We start from the raw sequence: 26,472 nt of genomic DNA, 5'->3' as shown, positions 1-26,472 counted from the left end.
TAGACGATATTTTATATCCAAAACGAGTTCATAACAAAATTAAAGGAACGTATAAATAAACGGAGATGGATTGCATGTTTCAATGAGACTCACTCAAAATTTAACTGACGGTATGCGCAATAATAAAACCTTCGACAGATAACAGATGATATTGAGACAGTATACAACACTAGAACTTTTAAATTTCCAATGTTTGGTTGATTATATAAGCAAGATAATCTGCGTAATTGAAAACGAAGACATTATGTAATTGTAGACGAATCAAATAACTGCCTCAATACAATCTTATTTCCACATTATTAAAAATTTACAACCCCTTATGAAAATAAGCATTCTTAAAAGATGAAAAATATTTTTGCTTTGTGTCTGCCAGATAAACAAGCAAGATTAAAAGATATGTATATATCATAAAAGAATAAAAAGAATATTAACCAAAGGAATATATCAGCGTGTGTGTGTGTGTGTGTTTTATGTTTTAAGGGAACCTATATCGATCTATTTTACAACGTTCATGGATATAAAACAATCTTTAAGTAATGGCAATGAATCAAAATGATCAAATTAATATTTCATCGTATGAAAGTATCTAATTGGAAATAGAATTAAGTAGGATCAGAAAACACACGTCATGGTAAATTTTTTAATTCTACTTTCAAGGCTCAAAATCTAACAGACAAATAAAATTCATATTGCTCAGATACTGATTTTCTTTCTACTGTTGTTAAGGAAAATTCTAGTACCTCACTTTGTCTTATATTTCTGACAAATTGAATCTGACACCGGTCAAAACTGAATTATTTTAGAAGTTCTGAAAGATAATACCTCTTATATAATTTTTGTTTGTGTTGACCAATCCGCATCGCATTTAACTTCAACTATTCCCCAAATGCGAATGTTTTCTCTCACATAACAAATTGTTTCTGCTTTGTGCCTAGCTATTCTTAACATTCAAATGTAATATGCTTCATCAATTTTTTATCTTAATTATTTATTTGCCGTTTGTTTATCTCAATTTGGTTTAAACAAACACTGCGTTTATTTTATTGAAGATAATTTACCAGAAAACGACTGCTTCATAATCAGTAATTACTTTTATTATGTTGATAACCAATATATTTGTAATTGCTTATTAGATATGAGTGTTATGAAAAAGGTCACGGAAAAGTTATTATGTTGTTCAAAATGGAGTCTCAGTATAAATTTCCCGTTTTTTTCTTATTCATACTAAAAGATTGTTTTGGTACATATAAACATTTATACAAATTGAAAGTCAGACATAACAATAATCTAATAATTAAATTCATGAAAAATTTAAAAAAAAAATGACCGAAAAAGGTTAGATCATAACGTTTTCATGAATTGAATAGTGGGCAAATTATTTGTTTAAATGCCAACTGTAGGACCTTTGGATCACAATGTAATTTTTGATACATAAGCAAGAACCACACGATGATGTTTGTTTGCGTAAAATAAACTTCCGCTAAAATCTGGAACTTGAGAACCATCTACAGCAAAACAGTACGAACGTATAAAAATGTAAAAAAATATACTTTCGCCACATATTTTATATAAAATTGAGAATGGAAATGGGGAATGTGCCAAAGAGACAACAACCCGACCATAGAAAAAAACAACAGCAGAAGGTCACCAACAGGTCTTCAATGTAGCGAGAAATTCCCGCACCCGGAGGCGTCCTTCAGCTGGCCCCTAAACAAATATATACTAGTTCAGTGATAATGAACGCCATACTAATTTCCAAATTGTACACAAGAAACTAAAATTAAAATAATACAAGACTAACAAAGGCCAGAGGCTCCTGACTTGGGACAGGCGCAAAAATGCAGCGGAGTTAAACATGTTTGTGAGATCTCAACCCTCCCCCTATACCTCTAGCCAATGTAGAAAAGTAAACGCATAACAATATGCACATTAAAATTCAGTTCAAGAGAAGTCCGAGTCTGATGTCAGAAGATGTAACCAAAGAAAATAAACAAAATGACAATAATATACCAGTGATGAGAAATAAAAGTTGTATAGCAATGGCAAACTATACATCCCGTTTTACTAGTCTAAACTAGATATGGACAATACCCCTCCTTTTCTGCTCTACGGAGATGGATTGCATGTGTCAATGGGACATGTACACACAAAAATACAAGTTAAGGTATATAAGTGATACTAGTTGGACAGTATAACACTTCAACTTTTTAAATTCCAATATTTGTTTGATTATATAAGCAAGATAATGTATGTATCGTATTATGTAAACCTAATCTGGTAAAATCGTAAAGAATTTTCAAACCCATATGAAAGTAATTATTTTCAAAAGATTGAACATGTTTTTGTTTCTTAGTTAGACAGACTTACAGACAAGATTAACAGGCATTTGGGATTTGTATATTATAAAAGTATAAAAGAATATTAACCAAAGGAACAGTATAATAACGTGTGTGTGTGTTTTAGGTTTAAAGAGGGACCTATGTCGATATATTGTACAACAATCATGGATATGAAACAATATTTTATAGGTAATGGCAAAGAAAAAAGATGGTCAAATTAATACCCTATCGTATAAAAGTATCTAAATATGAATAGTATCAAATAGGGTTAGAAAACATACGTCATGATTTTTTTAAATTCTACTAAAGCTCAACACCATACTGAGTGTCTTTCTATTGTTGTTAAGGGAAACTTCTAGTACCTCACTTTCATTATAATAATGACAAATAGGACCTGAAACTTGTTTAAAACTAAATTAGTTATTAAATTAATTATTTATTTGTGTTGATCAATCCGCACCTCATGTGTATGCCCCCCGCTCCCCATATGTAATTTTACACTTCACATACCCAATAATTTCTATTTTGTACCGAGCTATTCTCTACAATCAAAGGTAATACGCTTTATAACTTTTATTATGATCGTAATTATTTATTTGCCGTTTGTTTATCTTCATTTTGGTTAAGCCAATACTTCGTTTATTTCATTAAGATAATTCAACAGAAAACGACTACTTTAGAATCAGTAATTACTATCATTGTGTCAATATCCAATATAAATGTCATTGCTACATTTAGATATTGGTGTCATTAAAGAGGCACTAAAAAGCTATTCTGTTTTTCAAAATGGTGTTCCAGTATCATATTTTCTGCTTTTTCCCATTACAACAGATTTTTTTGGTACCTCCATATTTATACAAAAGGAAGTCAGACAAAATTATACCCAATGATAAAAATAATTTTTTTTAAACATGACGTAAAAAGGTTAGATCATAGTTGAGTAGGTTGCTCAAAGACATATACATTTTTAAATGGTCACTTTCAGGATCATATAGGAAATTAGTATGGCGTTCATTATCACTGGACTAGTATATATTTGTTTAGGGGCCAGCTGAGGGACGCCTCCGGGTGCGGGAATTTCTCGCTACATTGAAGACCTGTTGGTGACCCGGCCTCTGCTGTTGTTTTTTATTTGGTCGGGTTGTTGTCTCTTTGACACATTCCCCATTTCCATTCTCAATTTTACTAAATGTAATTTTTGACATATTAGCTAGAAGTACACATTCAATGATGTTTGTTTACGTACATCTAGCACGTCTAGAGCTACGCTATGATCTGTCACTTTAGTAACAACGATATCAATACAGTACGACGTATGAAAATTAAAAACAATCATACTTTCGCCACACAGTTTATTTACCAGGAATGTCAAACAAACGCTATATAACAACGACAACACATTCATTTTACTAGAACAAATGATACCAGCTAGTAATCATAGTCTTAAATACATAAAGAAAGAAAAAACAAGAACTGAATATTGATGCGGCTTTATATTCAGAAAGACAATCTTAGAATACTCATAAAAATGAAAATTCCTTTTCCTTCATGTCCAAAATGATACCTAGATAATCATTTATTCAAAATAAAACGAAGCTGCACCTACTTATCGGAATATCAGTCATGTTGTTAAGCAGTGAGGTTATTTTGAAAATTACTAGTAATGTTTCAAATTGTATTTCCGAGTGATCGCATTGAAATAGTTGATAGCTTAAATACTCAAACTAACATCGTATGTTTATACGTATCAAATGCGATTTTTGGCTAATTTATTCCGACATCAAAAGTTCAATGAAGGATAAAAAACTTAATTCACATAGTATTTTCACTGACCCCCCCACCCCCCCTCTTAACTTAATTTGGGAAAAATTGATTGACCCATATGGATATATGTAAAAATCAATGTCGGATAACCAAATCTTGCAGCCGTTCAACCTCCCCACCCCCAAACTATTTGAATTAAGTTTTTTTTATCTTACATTGATCTTTTGATGTCGTCCCTTATTCCGACATTTATTCTGACATTTATTCGAAACATGAATATGTCATGTTTATTTGGTTTTGACTTTTTAAACTATATATGTTAGCAATTGAACAGAAAAATACATAATCTTGTTTCCTACACCATGATTTGAAACAAAGAAAAAAAACCTCTTTTTAGAAAGCATTTTGGTCAAAAGTTACCATGGAAAGCTTGCTAAGGCAACCAACATGTTGATGTGATACTAGCACTAATGAGAAGAACATCACTTATAAAATGTTATGCAATCTAAGTAGCGACGAATTGAAATGGGCAGTATATGTAAGAATCCAGAACTATTTAAAATCAGTAGACTATCGTAGAAGAGCGAATAAAACAATTTTGACTGAATCATGCCTGTTTTTTCTTGCTGAAAGATTTTCCTGCGTTTAAATATTTGATAATTTTCTTTTTCAGTTCTAGCTACGTTTCTTTTTAGTTCACTGCGGCTTTCTATTTCAATCTGTCGTCTTTTTAAGAACTTTGAAATCCGTCATTTTACATATTCTATGAGAAGTCATATCATGCAATTGAACGTACTAGAGACACGCATTAACTTATTAGTGCATTGTGCAAATGAGTACAGTTGCCTAAAATTGCTTACATTCATTTCATTTGAACATTGGTGGATAGTTGTCGGAATGGCAATCATACCACATCTCTTTTATTTTACACTTAACTAATCATCCAGTTCGTTACGTCTTATGTATACTGTTTTAAATTCCTGATCATCGGAATTTTTCAGGGGTAAAAAAAGGAAATATAAAGAATTGTAACGTACGTGTGGATATATCTGTTAATATGAAAGTAATAATATGTGTTATTAATGCCAACAAGACCACACTCCATCAGTTTTATAATAATATTCCGTTATATTAAAAGTTTAAAACTGTCTATCGACATGGATAATGTTTAAAATCAAATATGTGCCTTTTAGTACCCCCCCCCCCCCCGGTCCATTGGTTAGGTCGATACAGTCTATGACATCTTGCACAATTATGTTGTACTAAGTGAGATAGGTACACATTCAGATAGAGTTTGACTAAGTTCTAATATAGTGCATAGCTATTTTCGGTTGTAATATATAATAAAATTATCAGGAATCTAAAGTAATGATTGCTTATTTCGTTGCCAGATAAAATTATATCCACTTGGTGGGTGTGGGTAGAGGGGGAGGGGAAAAGCTTGAAACTTGGAATACTTCTACATCTAGTGTAAAGGATGACTTGGTTGAAAGTTTCACATCATATCTGTCGAAGAGATGGTTCTTAAAAACAATAAATCTTAATAGCGTAAGGAACCAATAAGCTAGGCGAAACCATGCAGAACCTAGAACCGTCGTTGATGTTTATGTCTATATTTTTGCGAAAAAATGCCATATTTTAATAAATTGAAATTGTTTAATTTTATAGTTATGATGCCAATAAAAATCTAAACTGACAATTATGAATAAACTCATCATAGATACTAGGATTATATTTTGTATATAATTTACGACAGACGCGCGTTTCGATTACAAAAGACTCATCAGTGGCGCTCGAATGATGGTTATTCAAATAATTAAATTATCTCGAAGAACATAAATAATCTATACGGGAAAATGATTTTGTAAGAAATTGTAACCATACTAATTTCTTACGATAAGGTGAATTAAAGTAGAAATGTAATATACATGTTTAGTATATGATCAGTCGTAGCCTCTCGTTATTTAGGAAGATTTAACTCAATATTTAGATGTCTTTTTGTCTGTTTCTCACAGAACTATAAGATTATATTTAGTGAACAGTTGTAGGATTTTTCGGCTTGAGTAGTGGTAACTTACATGCAATATGGAATACTAAGTCATTTGGGGATTACAGTTTACTTTAATGAGCATGCTAGCCTGTACACTGTTGCTTTGAATGAGGTATTATTGTAGGATTTCCATTAATTATGATAAGCATATAGATTTCGGATTTCGTGATGCACTTATGAGACCACGCGAGTTCCGATATATCTGAACTTTAATCAGATTAGTGCAGGTATAGTATGGTAATTTTGCATGCATGATGTAACATCCTATATAAATACTCTATATATCGCATGGGATTGCTTCAGTAAAATTTGCATTAGCACGCAACCTTATCTGTTTTTCTAAATCTTTTTTTCCTCAAAATTTGTTATAATAAAAATCTTGTAGCCAAGACTTTAACGGATTGTTTTGTTTTATAACAATGTATCTATATACTATAATACCTGCTGGTTAATCTGTCTGCCTGTCACGAAAATAATAATGACCACTTATTTGTTAGAATCTATTAAGTCCAACATTTGTTTTATGCAACTTAAAATCATTACAACATGGAAAATGCATTAGCTACTATTAAATTATATAACCGTCAATCGTCTGGAAAAGCTGTGACCACAATTTTGTCATACCATAAATGCGGAAAATCGATTGCCTGTTTTGAAAACGTATTTGGAATAAACTAATAAATATTTAGTTTACGGAAAATAAAATGAGATTACTAAAACAAAGTTCTATATTATTACAAAAAGTTAAGTGGGAAACTATACCGTACATTGAATTTTTTTTTTATATAAAAGGCTGATAGCATGTTACGGGTTATGTTCTTATCATATATTTTATGTTGATATGATACTTAACCCCTAACGGGGGAATTGTACTTGATATTCATATGATGAAGATAAAATCTTTCAATCAGTTGATGGTGGTCTGGAGCTAACATTTCAGTAACTGCTAGTAGTCCTTTGCTAATATATGAATCATATTCATTTTGTTTAGTTTCTTTTGTTACATATTCTGACATCGGATTCGAACTTCTTTTAAAGTGAGTTTTACTGTGCGTATTGCTGTGTTTTTTTTTTATTTTCTACATTGAGTAGAGATATAGGGGAGGGTTGAGATCTCCAAAATATGTTTAACCCGTCCCAAGTCAGGAGCCCCTGGTCTTTGTTGGTCTTTTATAAATTTTAATTCTAGTTTATTTTATATATTTCAGAGTTTAGAATGACGTCCATTGTCACCCAACTGATACATATTATTGTTTAAGGGCCAGCTGAAGCACGCCTCCCGCGGGTGCGGGATTCTTTCATTGTATTGAAGAGCCATTTGTGGCCTTCGGTGGTTTTCTGCTCATTGGTCGGGTTGTTTCTCTTTGAAAATTCCCAATTTCCATTCCCAATTGTATTAATTGATGTACAAAATAAAATACCTACTGTTCTGTTCTTGTCGTTTATGCAAGACATATTTTCCACTGGACGTTATAAACACTGAATAATCAATTAAACAAAACACTCAATCAAAGGTATAAACACTGAAAACGAAAATCAAGGTTCATATACACCAATCATACACATACCAGCATTCAAAATGTCAAACCAATGAAATTTGTAATTAAAATATTACCTCAAAGAGAACTCCCGCCTTTTCTTTTTCAACATCACCCTCAGAACGAATTGATAATAGACGTCCACTATTTCTCTTCCTACCCAATCCATAAGACGTAGATCTATGTGAAGTGTAGATATTTCGTCGGCTTTTAAGTTTTTCTAAATTGTCCGCATACTTAATGTAGGAAGACGTTTTACTCCGGATGAACTTTTTATTCATTTTCCTGCATTGAAATCGAACCCCAAAATGATAGTCCGTACAGTGATCGTTTCCGTTCCTTGAACTATTTTCCTTTATGCGGATCGGAGCTTGGACTGCCGGGGGAGTTCGAGTCCTTTTACGTTCTTATGAATTAACGTGCGAGACTTGAAACCATGGAACAACGAAGAACTTAAAATTAAAACATGACCGATATTACCTGGCCTATGTATATATGCGTGCATAAGATAAATATTGAAAGATTCAGTAGCACCGGTTTCAATTCTATTACGTTAACTTCAAAAAGACTGTCTTTTAGATATGCATCCGTCTATTTATTTTTATAGATTTAATCAATTTTGTCAATTAAAACATCAGATGGGGAGATTGATTAACCGTAATTGACTTATTGTAAAGTCAAATCTATAGTTTGTAATATTACGACAATATCTGGTTAGGTTGTTAAGTTGTAGTGTACCTTGTGCTTAGGCAATATATTCAATCTATAAAACATGCAATAAAATATAATTGTATGGTTTTCCTTACAGTTTATTGGTGATAAAACAATAATATAGTAACTTCTTGTTTATATTAATAAACTACTAATAATAAATCATCGATATTTCATTCAGTTATTTGAAGTTTATTCTAACAAGAACTACCTTTATGAGTTGACTTATTAATTAAATAGCTTGCCAATCCTTCTTGACTTTTGTCTTCCCTATTCTTTATTTTCTTTCTTCCTTTTTTTAACTCACGAAAGATAATTACATTTACATAAGAACCCAATGCAATTTTCAATAAACAAATGACAAGTTTTAAAGGTAAAATTTTCCATTTTGACCTATTTGGCTTCAATTTCTGTTATGTATTTAATTGGTAAGCCTTCACCTGACCGTGCGAATCCCGATGATGTCATGCATGTCATTCGTAGAAGAAAATATTGTTTGTTTTATTTTTTCATATAGGCATCAATGTTTTCCTGTATTTATGTCAAAGTTTCAAAACTTCATGACATTTATTGTTTAGACATTTATGTATTGTTAAAGATCTTACATGTTGACCACGAGATGTATATTTGATATTAGTGACGTTATTGGTTGCTTTCTAGTAGCCTCATATTTATCATATTTTTTCAGAGTAAAATTAGTTGAACATCATTAGATTCAACTTATAACATAATGTATAGTGCATATTTTGTAAGTGTAATATGAATTAATCCCTGAAGACATAAAACTTCAATTTACTGTCACATCAAGATATAATATCATCATTTATAGATATCATTTTGCATTGCTTAATTTATAATTCATGATAAAATTATACATGACATGTACATCCGTTCTCATTATTGCTGTGTGTTTACCATGTATGAAAGTTTTAGTTATATATTATTCTCTGTGTTCTAAAATCGAATATGAATAAATTAAAATGTAGCGTAAACTTCAATGAGACAGAAAACCAGAGGCCATCTAGGGATCGCCTAAGGGGTTTCAATGATGCCAAAAAAATATTGACCACGTCTTTAGGCTCACATCGAAAGAATTATCTAAAGAAAATAGGAGATCGATGAAAATTTCTATGATTACAAATATACAATGAAAAAAAAATATGCTTGAATTGGGATGAGTATAAACGGCGGGTTCTTATAATGTCGTTAGCAAGGTTCATATTGATTATGAAGGAAACATTCTACACACTCTGAAAAAAAAATTAAATGATGAATCGAGTCGTCTATTTAAATGATGGCAGAGTATAATAGTAAAATAGATTTGTAGGATTTTACAAGTACCTGCATAGCTGGCACCTCATTAACGTTTTCTTCCGGAAACAATGTTGTAAGGAATCTCGATCTGGTTTTGTAACTTTTAGATCTTCGTAAATCATTTTCTGATTTCCTTCTGAAAATAAACGTATATATACATGACTCTAACATATTGATATTCAACGATGAACTACAAATTAACAGAAAATTTCAATAAAAAGATTTGTCGTATCACCAATTGTTTCCGGTTAGTCTTTTAAGAGGATAGACCATTCGCAAAATGCTTAAAATTATAAATTTAGTAATTATCAATAGCCTTGACAAATCCATATAATGGCGTCCTGCAACTTAAAGCACTACAATCCACATCAGCATATATAAAATCTATCGAAACTAGAATGGTAAACCATTTCATTAATGTTATCATTTACACAAAACATGTGACAAAAATGTATAAAAAAAACCCACTTCATTTGTTTATTTATTTTCCAAAAAGTATTAGTGCAATTTTGTTCACCGCTGGCAATATGTGAGGTCACCGTTTGGATTCTCATACCTATTTTGAAGGTGGGTCCAATCAGCGCTCAATCATATCTTTATAAATGTAGCAAAACATTAGGGCAGATCCAGAGCCAAGGATGGCCCGACTCCACCCTCAAATTTGCAGACGGAAATATTTTGTCTATGTTCCTTTTTTGCTATTCCTAATCAGTTGATGATGGGTCCCTCCCTATTTGAAAACCCTTGATACATTCATGTAGATTCATTGGAAAGGAATACCACACACTTGAGTAATCAACATTGTCATTCTTGTACAAATTATTCCTTTTATCCAAGGCACAATTATATATCACTTTATTCACTATTGTCATGAGGGAAAAAAACAATAAAATGTCTTTTAAAACTAAAAACAAACACGAACAAACAAACAAAAACCAACTAAATATTGGTAAATTGAATTGTAATGTGCTTTAATAGAAATATGGGATAATTCATTTACCTTCTTCTTGGAGTCCTGGTGTTCTCTCTACTTATTTTTGGTAGGAAGTTTGTATCGGTCCGACATTTTTCTAGTCTAGGTGGCACATTTTCAAAAATACACAATGACAATCGGAGTCTAGAATGATATCCAGATTCTTTTATAATCCGCTTGAAGTTTCCTGTAGAGTTTAGTTCCATTCTACATGTATTTTTTTAGATACAGATACAAATAAGGAGATGTGGAGTGATTGCGAATGAAACAACTATCCAAATGACTCAGAGAAGTAATCAACTTTAGGTCACTGTGTTGTGTCTTTTGAATAATCAAAATATATTGAACCATTGTATATGGATTGCGTTTTTAAATATGTTTTAATTACAGAACATTGAAAAATAATTCGACACACAATTGCATCTTTATTGTGATCCATTCATTCATTTAAAATAGTATAGTGATAGAAATAATATTTTCATAAATTGTTGGTAATGATATACGAAAGGTTTGCGTGATTTATATTTAAACATTTTGAATAAAATAAAGCATGCATTGTACATATAACATTGTTTTGTGATAGGGGAAACATGCACTCAATGAAACTCAATCAGAAAACTTTTTAAGTACATACATTTGCTGTGTTTATTTACATCTTGGTAAATATTCACAAATTTTCTGTATTAATTTTTGTGTGTTGATTCCGCAGTTTTGACCCAATTAATAAACTTTGGATATTTATTTTTGTAATCACCTAGTACTTTTTTCAAACACAAGGTTGATTCAAATGACCCATACAGTGATGTTAAACGAAGATAGGTGCTTTGAAAGTTGACGGTTTATAATATTACGTTACACGCAGCTTCTTTTACTTCAGTAACATGTTTAACTCCGCCGCATTATTAACGTGCCTGTCTGTCAGTAACCTGTAAGTCAGTACTTTCGTTGATTGAATAGGTGCTTGAGTACAGGATTCGGATTAAATCATTTTTATTTTCACATAATACTCAATGTTTGATTTTTATACCACTTACTCAATATTCAAAAGAAGCTGTGGTATGATTGTCAATGAGACAACTCTCCACATGAAACCAAATGACACAAAAATTTACAGATATAGGTCACCGAAATTACAAATGTCAAACGATTCAAACGAGAAAACGAACGTCCTAATTAATGTTCAAAAGAAATGAACGAAAAACAACTATGTAACACAGCAACAAACGACAACCACTGAATTACAGGCTCATGACTTCGGACAGTCACATACATACATATCATCCAACCATCCCCTAACCTGTGACAGTTGTGAAACAGTACAACATCAAAACGACCTATAAAAGCCTGAACTCATCAGCTGCATATAAGTACATAGAACAAAAACACGTGGATGACTACACTGCTTTGCTTGCCTCACTAGTTACACACATAGAAAATAGTATATTAAGTGCAAAGTGAAAAACAAACAGTATTGCAGTTTTGGTACTAAAACTAACGTGGTTGGTTGCTGTATTTTATACTTGTTGTTCGTTAATTGATCTGTAATATGAACTAGGTCTTTGGCTATTATAAGTTTGGCACTACTTTCTGATTGAGATTAATTAACTGTTTGCATTAACGGTTATGCTTTAGTAGATCTTGATATGAATAAATAGTTATCAAAAGTACCAGGATTAAAATTTAGTACGCCAGACGCGCGTTTAGTCTACATAAGACTCATCAGTGACGCTCATATCAAAATAATTATAAAGCCAAACAAGTACAAAGTTGAAGAGCGTTGAGGATCCAAATTTCCAAAAAGTTGTGCCAAATACGGCTAAGGTAATCTATACCTGGGATAAGAAATATGCGACGAATTATACGTTTATGATATATTTACCGACCGATACAACGATGGACGTATTATATTGACTTTCATTTTACTTCTATGATACAATGCACCAAACGACAGCTACAGGGCTGCACATACAGTATTCTAAAACCAGTTGTTGGCATGATACGGGTTATGATCTTCTCATATATTTTATGATGGTATGATACTAAACTCCTAACGGGATGGATTGTGCTTGATATTCATATGATGAAGACATAATCTTTCAATCAGTGTAATTGATGTCTGGAGCTAGCATGTCAGTAACTGCTAGTAGTCCTTTGTTAATTTAAGTATCATTGTCATTTTGTTTAGTTTCTTTTTTTAACCTATTAAGACATCGGACTCGGACTTCTTTTACACTTAGTTTTACTGTGCATATTCTGTGTGTTTGTTTTTTTTACATTGGCTACATATTGGGACAGATCACATATCTGCATTATATTTTGTTGTTTGCTCTCAACGCATATGGAATTGACTCACCCCGTATATATTGTATATGTCACAAGCATACTCTGGTAAGACATTCTGAACAATCAACCCGACTTGTAAGTACCCATCTTGGTATACTCCTGTTTATCTATTGAGGTTGCAATACACAGTTTTATCCTTTGCCAAATATTACGTATTTGCATTATATTTTCGCTCTCAGCGGAGATGGAATTTACTGACCCCCGTATATATCGTAAAGTCACTAGCATACTATGTAACTAATATTGTGTTGCCAGGGAAATATCAGTTGTATGTCAAACAGTTTCGCTGTGAATAATTATAATTTACATGAATTGTCGTTTTCAATATCTATTTATCTTTTTTTGTTAAGTTTTGTTTTGTGCTTGTATTGCATTGACCAAAATTGTTTTTTGTTTGTTTTGCAATAAAGAATTTAGAAGAAAAATATCCAATAGTTTTTAATTGTCACTTCGTTATGTGCTATCTATTTTATAAAAACTTTTTAAAAACACAAAACCAGCACTATTTCTTTAGGCACCCCAATATATATTCATCCTGACCTTTAATTAGATTTGATAATCAACAATACACAAGAACAATATGTTTTACTACGAATATTTTATATACAAATGGCACATTATTCACTATATGCAAATATGAATGATATAAATGTCAGTTTCAAATTTTTATATACAATACATTTTTTACAATCGAGTATTTACAACACTACTGTAAAACTATATGCAATAAAGAAATATGCTATTCATTTTTTATCATTTTGTAAGTCTTCGTTTCAAATAATTGTTTCGCTTATCTCCCCTCCTCTATGATCATATTTCACACTTGATTTGTCGATAAAATTTACTGCGCTTGCTGTTATGGTATAGCTTACTTGTTTTCCAGAAGATGTGCTGAAATATAAAGCTTTTATTGCTAATTGCAGTGTGCAAGAGACGAAATTTTATGCAGCTTAATACTATTAACATAATTAAAAAACATCGAGACTAAAGATCCAAAACTATCACTGTACATTCAACTTTACTGAATAGAGTTTTGTGGCGAGCCTCTGTATTTTAATTTGAGAAGTATATTAAAAGTTCATGTAGAAGTCATGTGATGATAGAATTAAAATGGGGAAATTTCGGACTTATCCTGTCATTTTGACATCATCTGAAAAGTAGGAACCTATCCAGTTTGATTAAGAATATAAGTTATTTCTGAAGATATTTGCATGCTGTAAACTTAGTACATTTGACCCGTAGTCAATCCAAAACTAGCTCTTCAAACAATTCTGTATGTAGTTGCACGTTACAGTTGAACAACAGCTACTAAAACATCTAAACAAAGACCTAACATATGTTGAAAGACTGCAAGTCCAAATGATAATGAATTTGTCGTAGTTAAATAATCTGACAATCCCCTGAATGACTGAACATGACTTTTAAAATATTTTGATGTTCATTCTTTAAAGAACTTTACAGATAAAAAGAAAAGACAGCTTCAGTTCAATTTTTATTCACTAATGCATCAACACATAATAACAGAGAGGCGAACAATACCAAAGGATCAATCAAATAGACGAAAACGAACTGACAATGCCAAGTAAACGGTATACAAAACACAACCCAAAAACGAAGCAACATGAAAACCACCAAAACCAAAGAGTAATGTCCGTAGAGAAAAACTCATTTTGCTCAAAATGGGACACCAGTGTGACTCTTGTAAAATATGTTGATATCATATGATTTAGTATCACTCACACGTGACAGACTAGTAATTCACTCTAATATAATCATAAACATCATCAAACTAATAAACCATTGATGAAGTATTTTTTTAAGGATGTACTTAGGCGAGGTTAGGTAAAAATTAATTAATTAAGAAGTTAAAATTGATACATTATCTGGTAGAGCATCAATTAAGGATAAAAATAAGCAAAAAATATTGATAGGTCATGGACCTCCTTTTCGAGATATTTGGGATTTAAAATATGGCGGGAAAAGGCTGACTCGGACTTTTACCTTATATTTGCATAACCATTGGTATTATAAGGTCTCAAAACAAAAGAACGAAAATTAAGAATCTTCTAAAATTTTGGTAATTGCCTTTTCATGGGCTATTTAGTCTTATATGAAAAAATAAATGGGTGTTATGGGGCAAAATATTTTACATTGTATTGTATGGAAAAAAACACAAAGGAGTCCGAATATTTGTCACAAATTCCAAAACCTCACCTAAGTACATCCTTAATCCTGAAACTATGCAAAGTATATCATTAGCAATATATTCCAGTGGTAAATATATAAACATATGTCACCGCATGATTTCAGTGTAAAATTTAAAGCCAGACAACATATATTATTATGATCACCGATTTACACAAATGATATATGGCATATTTTTCGGATGTTAATCAACCGCAACTGATGAATATCACGTTTTAAAAAATGCGCGTCTGATGTACTAAAATGTAAAATCACAAAAATACTGAACACCGAGGAAAATTCAAAACGGAATTCCTTAATCAAATGGCAAAATTAAAAGCTCAAACACATCAAACGAATGGATGTCAACTGTCATATTCCTGACAAGGTACTTAATGATATGCATGAAAACTACATGTATGATGAATTTTAACGCAATTTTAACTTTGAGATGGGTCGATGATTTATGAGGTAGATGTCTTTGGTTTTATTTTCTATCATGTTTGAGCACTTGTTTTACCATTTCCTTTGGAGTTCTGTAGTCTTGCTATTTTACTCTTTATTGGTGTTGTTTAAGTAATATTATCAACGTAAAACCAATGTCTTAGTTTTTAATAACGTTTATTTGTACAACTTTTGTCTCTGTAACTCTATTATTTTTTTAGATACATCTTTTTACGCTTTCTTGGATTTATTCAGTAATTTTTCTTCTTTGGAAATCTCAATTGTTTGTTTATTTGAGGATTATTGAAAACAGATAGTGCCTACGAATGTATCTAGAAATAAACAAACAAAAAACACATATAATTCCCTTTACCCATTTGCAAGTTCACACATAAATAACTAGTTTTCATTACATTTGTTTCTGATTTGAAGTTATGTTGATTTGTATTCTATGTACATATTGTTATTTGTATTATAGCTCATACATATTACGTACGTGTTCTGATTCCTGCAATCTAAATTTCCATTGCTGTCATTGTCCTCTGAATCATAATTGTCTCCAACTGTAGGCCTAAATTTCAAAACACTTTAAAATTAATATGTTTTTGGTAAATGGTTTAGAAGAAGAAAAAACGTTGATACCCAATGCAAGTTTGAATATTTGTTTTCACAACAGTGAAAAGCTTGAGATTTTATCTGATTAAAATAAACTAGAAGCAAACGAAGTCAAGTATGCACACAGTTTTCCATGCACAAAAATTTGATAGAATTAATAGTTTCTACGTTTTATTTATCATATTCAAGTGTAACGCTAGTATTATTTTTATATAGTATGTATAACTGTAATTTAACCTTGGAGAGCTATTACTTGTCCTCAACAGCTGATGCACGGTTGTCGTTACTTCTTCTTTCAAACGGTTTCTGTCACTATCAATCTGTTGCAGATCTTTTTTCAGTAGCTCATTTTCTTTCTTCAACTCAAAAACAGACATGTCTTGATTCAAGGCAGAAGATACCCTGAAAAATTCATAAAAATTACATATATTGGTACTTATAAATCTGTATAAATATCTCTTGTTTAAGAGTATACAAACAGTTAACCATTTCGATAAACGGTTTTCAACTTAATGAAATGACACTTGTATTTGTCCTTTTATTCAGTTTAAAGTATTGAACACTCCAAGTTTCGATGGTTCATGTTTCTCAGTCTTCAGTCTTCTTCAAAGTGTTTTTTTAAAACTGTTGGCTTTTTTCTTACTACTTTGTTTGTTCATGGTTTTATCAGTTTGTATTCGACTACTGTTTCTTATTCAGACTAAGTATATCTCCGAATAAATGTATTGTAGAATTTTTTCGATTAGAACTTGTCAAGGTAAAATTTCAAACTTAAATTCGGAATTACATAAAGTAAAGCATGGTATTTATGATTCACCTACAGAGCGTGTCGTTATAATCTGGGCTTCATTGCAATAGCAATCACTATAATGTGACATCAGTTTCAAACATGATATTGATCCGAATTTTATCATATAGAACATTAGGAACGGCAGAAAAGGGATGCATGTCATATGGCATATTTACCTTCAGAAAAACAAATGGTCATACATTGGCTTACCAATGCGAACTAAAACAAAATATAACGTGTGTGTACCTTGAGCTTGTGGAGTGCCATTCTGTAAAAAGAAGTTTTGCATTCCTCATTTTCTGCCGCAGACTTTCGTTCTCAGCCTGAAGATCTATGAGATGTGATTTCAGCATGTATAATTCCTTTTCTGTTCTCTCAACTCTTTAATAGAATATTCAAATATGACTTATTGTACAAAAGTAAATTGACAAAATTACCAAACTCCATGGAAAATTCAAAACCGAAAGTCACTTATCAAACTGTCATTTTCCTGACAAAAAAAAATGTAAAGTTTTCGTTTAGATTTAAGAATTCTCAATTAAGGTAGTACCCAACACTTTCACTAAAATTAATTTGGCTCATTTAATTTTCATATAATTTTGTCACAGTATTTACTTTGACACTTTAACAAAAATATAAAAAATTAAGAAAATTTGAACCAACAGTTTTGTCAGAAAAATTACACTGGTTATATAGCAATTTGACAAACACCAATTTTGATCATTGAGAAGCTTAATATTCCTTTTACAACACAACGTAATCAAAACGTTTAGCTGACTTTACAGAGTTATCTCCCTGTAGTGTTAGGTACCACCTTGAGTCAATATTGTAAAACAAACTTACTGTTTTATACATTTGCAGTAGTTACATATGAACTGAACTTTATGTTCAAATTTTAATCATTTGTGTGTAGACAAAACTATCCATCAAACAGAGCTATGGAGAGACACAAGTAGTTGACCAGTGTTCAAATCTCATAAATCCATGATCAAGATAAAAACCAATCAAGTTAGAAAAACCGAATAAAAACTGATGAATTTCAAAAGTGAGAGACTGGGGTGTGTCGACAGAATAAGGACGGCTGTTAAAATCTAAAAATCTAATCTAACTGATGTTTTCATTCGTTGCCTGACCGTAAGATTATGCCTGTGTCACAGATGATCACGGATATGTTCCAGTTGTAACAACAATCCTGTTCTCTGATCATCGATTGTAACAACCAAATGTATTGATTCATTATACCGGATTTGTACGTCAATGAGCAACACATAAGGTGAAACATTCGTTCACTCAAAGCTTGAGTTTGGGGTTCGAATTGCTCAATCTAAGGTTTTCAGTGGAATAGTTCTTACATATAACAAGTGTACCCACAGAGACCAAGAAAGTATAGAACACAAGCCCCGCATAAACAGATATTTATACAGGATGTGCATTTAGTGTGTATCGACTTGCTCACATAAAATCAGTCTGTGTTACCATTGTGCTCTACACTAGTTATTTCTAGATATTTATAAAACTAGTCTGTGTTTACTGAAACGTAAATAAAAACTACATTTTTTCAATGGCATCATAATTTAATGACGTTATCAAATGATTAAATGATTTTATTCAACATATTCTCCAAAACAAGTGTTTACTTTTTGAACACATTTCAATTTATGTATTTAACGAAGTTATGACTACAAAATGTTTTTAACGATACTAACCTTAGTTCAAAATCTTGTTTTGCGGAATGAAATTGGTACTGTGCCTGGACAATTGTAGCTTTAATTTCTTTAATTTTACTAAGACGAGATTCTTTTAATTGTTTCTGAAGCGTTGATATTTCGTTCTTTAATTCTTCTATTTCTTCACGCATCGTTTTGTCACACCACCGCCTTTAAAAATTACATGTAAATATAGTAAATTTACTTCATAACTACTGAAATTGAAAGCGTGTTAACTGTTTTAGCACAGATGTCGCGATTTTTTTGATTTTTTTTGAAAATTAAAAGGTAGGCTTATTAGTTTAAATTACAGTAATTCCAGATTTACAAACCGTATGGCAAGATACAGTTTAACCTTAACGGTATCCACTTTGCTACACCATATGCGCATTTCGACAAATAATGTGTCTTTAGTGATGCTCGTAATATCTGAAAAATCAGAACTTATACAAATGTAGAGTTGATCAAACGAAAAAGGACCTAAAGTAAAGCCAAATCCGGACATCATAGCTTTGCATTTAGTCTTGCATGTTGCACACATTTTCCAAACCTGAAGAAATCAGTAACTTTTGGCATGATATTTTTGGGGTCTGAGTTAATCGTATACTTACTGCTCATTTCCCATAGTTATTAGTGCCTGTGCAATGAAATTCATACTTTCTGTAAATTCTCTCATTTTCACGTTTCCATAGGATGAATACCCAAGTTCGTTATCATATGCACTGCATCCGTCTGTATTACTTGCACATAAGCATAATCGAGCAGCCATTGCCAGCATAAAATGATTTTCTTCTTGCAATTCTCTGCCAGAAAATATGAATTACATAAAATCGATACAGCTTTAAAAAAATTGCACTTCTGTGTTGAAACGAATTATCATTAATATGGTCATGATTATAAGTTAACTGTTTACAAAACTTTTATTTTTGGAATACTAAGGCTTTTCAGGAATAGTTTATGGACACCATCACGATTTGATGGATCCATACGATGTTTCGTTGACCAAACTAGCTAAGGACATTTTTACCACATGGTAGATTGTGTTTTGTCATAATGTCGTCTAATCTTTTAATTACCAAACGTGACTTATTCCCGATTGTGACTGTTTTGCCGAGTGTGAACTTGCATTACTATAAGACGTGGTACGGTACTTATCCATCCCAAATTCATGTATTTAGTTTAAATGTTTAATGTTATATTTGTAATTCTCATCGGATTTTGTCAAATGTGTTGACGTCTTTTCTTTTATATTTATGTGTTATGGTAAAGAAAATTAATCACCGCCTTCATTTATCAGATTTGATTTCGTTCAAAGTAATCAGTACGATATTTTACGTTTGAAGTTAGATTCATAACAAACCTGGCATAGTTTTATAATATAGTTAATTGCTACCTCAGTTTTATATTAATAAGAATTAAAATGTGCTTTGTTATTAAATGCAATATCAGCATTTAGTTCAAATATATAATCTTAAATTAATCCTAATTCTATCTTATTCATTCTTATGTGACGTCATTTTTCATTTTTTGATGCTCTGTTTTACTAATTCAAATGACGTCATCTTTTCGTCATTTTTCAGTTTCAAATAGGACGTCACTTGGCGTAGAGGTTTAAACGTATTCGGATGTGTCTACTTTTGTGTTTCAAATGTCTGGTTATGTAAATGTATTTCAGTTGTTTCCTGTAATTAGTTAATACTTCAGCTTTATCATGTACATCTTTTGTATATTCATTTTATTAAATTTACTGTTTGCAAAAGTATAAATTACTCTAAATTATAGGGATTTTCTGGTAACTTAACAGAAAACCCTTGCCGTTTTTGGCACAACCTTTTAGATCTTTTGGTCCTCGATGCTGTTCAACTTTGTACTCGTTTCGGCTTTCAAACTTTTGTATCTGTGCGTCACATATAGGTCTTGTGTGGACAAAATACACTTCTGGCGTATTAAAATTTTTAACTTGTTGCCTTTTGTTGGCTGTTGTTCGTGTGATTCTTTGTCAATTGTGTTCTCCAATTTATTTATATTGTAGTCCTGTGTTGTCATTTTGATGTTATATTTCACATGGCCATAAAAGTGCGAGGTTTGGCATGCCACAAAACCAGGTTCAACCCACCATTTTTCCCTTTAAAAATGCCCTGTACCAAGTCAGGAATATGGTCATTGTTATATTATAGTTCGTTTCTGTGTGTATTACATTATAACGTTGTGTCGTTTGTTTTCTCTTTTTTTTAGTGTAAATTCACATTGCGATAAGACGTGTCACGGTACTTGTCTATCCCAAATTCATGTATTTGGTTTTGATGTTATATATATATATGTTATATTTGTTATTCTCGTGGGATTTTGTCTATGTGTGTTACATTTTAGTGTTATGTCGTTGTTCTCCTCTTATATTTAATGCGTTTCCCTCGGTTTTAGTTTGTTATCCCGATTTTGTTTTTTGTCCATGGATTTATGAGTTTTGAACAGCGGTATACTACTGTTGCCTTTATTTACCTTTGCTGTATTTGACAAACAATTAATGCTTTTTAACTTCACACTTTATTTGGCCTTTCTAACTTTGTCTTGATTCGAGCGTCACTGGTGAGTCCTTTGTCTTTCGTCTGACGCAAATACAAAATTTCAATCCTGGTATCTATGATGAGTTTTTTTTCTGTACGTACAAAAAATAGAGAAATTATGTACTACTCTAGAAATTTGCAGATTTCATTAAATATCAGATTTTACATGATCAACACGTTGTTGAGGTGGATCTGTTTTGTTATTGATCAAGTTTGAAGTGCTGTTCTTCATTCTTTTAGATTTTTCACTGCATGTTTTGTTTTTAATGGTAACAGTCTTGTCTTTCCTTTGTCATTTGTCTCTAATACAAATTTTCTTATACGGTCAGGTTTCAGGGTAAGAAAATTTACAAAACCGAGGGTTTATAAATTTGGAGATGTTTTACTAATATAATAATATATGAGACATTTACCAATCCCTATTGTATGAAACAGGCACACTTTATATAACTTTAACGCGCGTCTAGCTCAAATATAAAATTTAATCCTTGTATCTATGTGGAGTTTATTTAATAGGAGTAATAAGACGGATGATGCATATGGAGCAGCGCACCCTTTCGGGGTATCTGATATCACCCCACAGTTATTTGTGCAGGATATATGCTGCTCAGTCTTTAGTATTTTGTTCTATGTTGTTTTTGTGTACTGTTGTTTGTCTTTTTATCGTTTGTCTTTTTTAACCATGACATAGTTAGTTTGTTTTAAATTAAAAAAAATGTATCCTAACCCTCTATAATTGTGACGTACACGCAATAGTTTGATGCTATTAAAATGTCTATATTGCGTACAATAAGTTATATTCTAGATCAAACAGAAAGTTGACGATACAATTTATATAATCTTAATAAAAGGTACTTGATTTTGACTTGATCCCTCTTCCACTGGTAATACAGTTCATTGCAATTGTTGCAGTCATAACTTTCGTCATCCTGGTTTTTCCTTAAAAAGAGGTGTTATGATAATAGCAAAAGCAACATTATTTAAGGTTTCCATATATACAGTATTCCATGCTTACAGCATGTACATACGTGCACCGCATATCAATATTTTATACGTCATCAAAACCTGTTGGGGACGTTGCATACAAAATGCCCACAGCGACAGTGTTCAACCTACAACTTTCCTATTTACACTAGCTTCCAATTGTTACTGTTATTGGTCATCGTGTTGGTATCTTGTACGTGCTAGTTTTAATTATATGGGTGTTACGACAAAGGTCAAGATAAACAGAAGAGGGTCTTTTGCAGGTAAAACTGGTTGAAACCTACACCATTTTGGACATGTGATATGTCAGGTTATACCTAAACGTATTAAATAGGATTAATTCGAATCATTGTATTAGTTGTGTCTTTCGGTTGTTCGTGTAATGATAGTCTTTTGTTTGTTTTGACAGACAAGAAGAATGTGGCAGGATTAAGTATGTCTGGAGTTCTACACTTTTTACATATACCAGTGGTATTAAAACAAAACTTAAGATCAAACGATTAAAATAAGATGAAAGGGACTTGATGTATCAAATTGGTACTATAAAGTACCCAACAAATAACAAAAACAAAAAAGACACAATTTTTAGCTCAAAAAGTGCAATCATTAAATTGAAATATGAGGATGTAGGACCATAAGTGTTTAAAACTATACAGCAATATATTTTGGGTTGGTACTGAACAGTTTTTTAAAACACATTTAAACGAGGAATCTGCACACTGAAATCTGCATGCTACGTTTATGTCAGTTTTGAAAATATCATTTTACTTAAACACTTAAAAAAAAATGCTAAACCTTCCAGAGCACCTTAGATCACCCTTAGTTTTTGGTGGGGTTCGTGTTGTTTCTTCTTTAGGTTTCTATGTTGTGTCATGTGTACTGTTGTTTGTCTGTTTGTCCTTTTAATATTTAGCCATGGCGTTGTCAGTTTATTTTCAATTTATGAGTTTGACTTTCCCTCTGGTATCTTTCGTCCCTCTTTTAGACGAGTTTACAGTGGATTCCATTGAGTGTGTAGCCAAAGGTAATATCTTTGGATAGCTTGCTTGTTAGCTGAACCGTGAAGTCATTGTTAGTTCAGGTAAACTACCCTACTTTAAGAATAGACTAGTCCAACAGAAAACCCATCGATCTGTCTGTTGGACTATGATACTTCGAAAGGAGGGTAGTATACCTGACCTTATAATGACTTCACGGCTCAGCTAACAAGCGAGCTAACCAAAGATCTTACCTTTCGCTACACACTCAATGGAATCTGCTGTAACAGTATATCAATGAACAATTTAACCACTATAGATTACTTACGATGATTCTACTGTCGGTGAAAACATAACAACCTTCCCAGTTCTTGGGTCACACTTTGCATGGATATTGTGTTTGAACTCAGTTGGTCCCGATATATTCATTTCTTTTACATCTGTCATTATGGATTTAGATTTACAAAGAACAACATCTCCAATATGTGGGTCGAAGGTTGCATGTATGTTGTGCTGGAACTTGGTGGGTTTCGAGATATTCATATTTAACTCTTTTCATTGAATGACATGGGCACAACCTGAAATGTTTCTGTTTTTTTTAAATGATATTAAACACTAGAAGTAAGCGTTAAAGTATGTGTTAACTAGGACCGACTGGGTTATTATACCAATAACTTAGAAACTGCAAAAAAATGTTGTAATGCCTTTTTGTAAAGTTTATGAGTCAGTAGTTGGGTTTATATCAATACTAACGGTTTAAGTTTTCTATACTGGCAAACTATCAGTACTTGCAACTATAAACATAGATTTACATCCATATTGAAACTTTGTAGATGCTAAATTGTGTAATGATTTTATATTAGGAATAAGGTTTCAACTAAAACAAAAGTGATTGCGAATGATTGCTGTGGCAAACATTACATGGCTTATAAAAAATGTGCAAACAAAACCTACCAATACAGTTGAATTTACTTCACATTTTGACAGATTATCAGTCTGTTTTATTACAATATACTTCACGATAGAAGAGCAATTATGAATATACAATGAGATTCATCACCATCGACGACTCGCACCAACATGTAATTGTTTCTGTCAATAGGGAAGTAGAATATTCATATTTATGTACAGTTGACCTTCCCTTAGACAGAAAAAAGTAAAATCACAAAAATACTGAACTCCGAGGAAAATTCAAACCGAAAATTCCCTTAACACGTGGATGTGATTGTGCTTGAACCGTAATTAACTGTCAAGGGAATTGTGATAGTGTTCATAATTTGGTTCTAGAACTCCTACGTCTCTTCTTTTAAAACATACTGATAAAATTTGTCTAAATATTTGGCACTACAAGGTGAAATAACAGAAATTCCGAGCTCCGAGAAATATTCAGAACGGAAAGTCGGTAGTCAAATGGAAATATCAAAAGATAATAAATGATAAAGCCATATTCCTGACATAGTACAGGAATTTTCTTATGTTGAAAATGACGAATTAAAATTGGTGTTATAGCGAGCTAAACCTCTCACTCTCACTTGCATGACATTCCTCTATATTGACAACGATGTGTGAAAAAAAACAAATAGACATAATAGGTAAAAATGTAAACAAAAATACGGATGAACATGCAGGAAAATCCAAATCCATCAAAATTGATTTATATGATTATATATGACCTACATTGATAAAACAGGTATATATATATATATATATAACATCCTTGTTTTTCAGTTTGGGTTGTTTTCACCAAAATAATCATAATATATGGTTTAGGGTGAGATATCAATAGAGTATATTCTAATGTTGTCTTAATCTATTCGTTCTTACCATATATATGTCTTACTTCCGCAAATCTGTATTGACCTACATAACTTTCACCATGTAAAACCACACTTCCCCAACGATAAAAATATGACAAAGTCAGATGAAAGGGTTTTGTTGTTGAGTCATTATTTATATCATTTAAATGCTATCTCAATACGATCGGAAATAAATGAACGTTATCTGCATACATGTGTATGCTGTTTTGTAGATGCAAAATTATATGTAGAATAAACAGACTTTGCAATTATGTCTATGTTTGAAATATTGGTTGTATAATATTTCTTAATCGTTTATTTTCCTCTTGAATAATCTCAAAAATATAGGCACACAATGATTTTATATGTTCATCTATATAAAATTTACAATAGCTGCATTGATTTTAATAAACACATATAGTGATTTATGCAAATATATGCATTTAATATTGCGCGGAATGTTAGTTTTTTTCATCAACGTAAATAAGATGCTGAAAACTTGACAGATATTTTTTTATATATACCTTTATTTAACAATTATAATGGCTATGGTCAACCATATGTATAATTGTTTGTTGACCAACGTAATAAATTCCCTTACTAATAATATGTTTTCTTCCTTAAAAAGTGAAAAGATAGTAAAATATAGACTTCTCTTTAAAGGTATTCATTTGTCGTTTGTATGATATTTTTTTTTTTTTTTTTTTTTTTAATATTAAACATATTTTATTAACAATCACCTGTTACATCAACCCTCAGTTGCCCAGGGAAGCAACTAAAGGGGCCCCATTTTTTACAGTCTCATTTGTCGGGGAAAAGCAAATGAGAAAAAAACTCCCACTATAAATTATTAACATCAACCTTTATAAATATTATCTATCCTTGTACAAATGTACATGTACCTGCAATCAATATCGATCTATATATCTATACATCTCACCATATATAATTATTTGAATAAAGTTTGTTTTTTATCTTCATTTATTTCTCACAAAGGCTACCTGTATTTATTAAGCAGTTTCAATTTTATCGTACATCAAGTCTTTTGCTATGTTAATTTCGATTACATTAAATTTCTGGTCGAGTAATCATTTACCACGTGCGATTTGTTAAAGGGATGTGTAGTTCATTCATAAAAAAAATGGATTAATGATTTTGATTCCCAATAAGGATTAATATCAAAGATATGGTGAGTAAATATTTGTTTATAATATGAACCTGTTGATACAACATGTCTTGTTACAATTAGATGATATACATGAATATATACACAACAGAAATTACATGTAGGGAGTTGCGAGCAGTGTACATATTATTATTCAATCAGTATCAAAGAGGTCATTGAACTGACCTGACCATGCAAAATATATATTTATATAC

The 26,472-nt window shown here is 31.6% G+C and overlaps 3 protein-coding genes across 5 annotated transcripts in view; all 3 read right to left on the bottom strand.

Annotated features, from left to right (window-relative positions):
• LOC139485465 (cyclic nucleotide-binding domain-containing protein 2-like) overlaps nucleotides 1–11,015 on the bottom strand; it is a 34,270-nt gene extending 23,255 nt beyond the window's left edge. Inside the window, exons 1-2 of one of the 2 annotated variants that reach the window (XM_071269977.1) lie at nucleotides 10,717–11,015; nucleotides 9,744–9,852 (exon numbers count right to left, since the gene is read on the bottom strand). In XM_071269977.1, coding sequence (XP_071126078.1) covers nucleotides 9,744–9,852; nucleotides 10,717–10,895 — 288 coding nt within the window. In that variant the 5' untranslated portion in view covers nucleotides 10,896–11,015. Of the gene's footprint in view, nucleotides 1–7,768; nucleotides 8,455–9,743; nucleotides 9,853–10,716 lie in introns of those variants that run through there. The other variant, XM_071269978.1, reaches the window with a different exon arrangement.
• LOC139486786 (ragulator complex protein LAMTOR1-like) overlaps nucleotides 1–26,472 on the bottom strand; it is a 513,831-nt gene that overhangs the window by 458,225 nt on the left and 29,134 nt on the right. The window lies entirely within an intron of this gene.
• On the bottom strand, nucleotides 13,616–25,237 carry LOC139485464 (tuftelin-like). The gene is made up of 9 exons (XM_071269974.1): nucleotides 25,121–25,237; nucleotides 23,625–23,874; nucleotides 22,191–22,274; nucleotides 19,383–19,574; nucleotides 18,772–18,942; nucleotides 17,312–17,446; nucleotides 16,513–16,677; nucleotides 16,157–16,231; nucleotides 13,616–13,923 (listed from the first exon to the last, which is right to left on the bottom strand). Exons 2-9 carry the CDS (start codon nucleotides 23,837–23,839, stop codon nucleotides 13,806–13,808), a joined length of 1,155 nt encoding a protein of 384 aa, XP_071126075.1. The 5' UTR covers nucleotides 23,840–23,874; nucleotides 25,121–25,237; the 3' UTR covers nucleotides 13,616–13,805.

This window comes from Mytilus edulis, chromosome 8, assembly GCF_963676685.1.
Source record: "Mytilus edulis chromosome 8, xbMytEdul2.2, whole genome shotgun sequence".
In the NCBI taxonomy this organism is placed as follows: Eukaryota; Metazoa; Mollusca; class Bivalvia; order Mytilida; family Mytilidae; genus Mytilus; species Mytilus edulis.
Note: the sequence above shows the minus strand (reverse complement) of the source record. Positions and strands in the feature narration are given on the sequence as shown.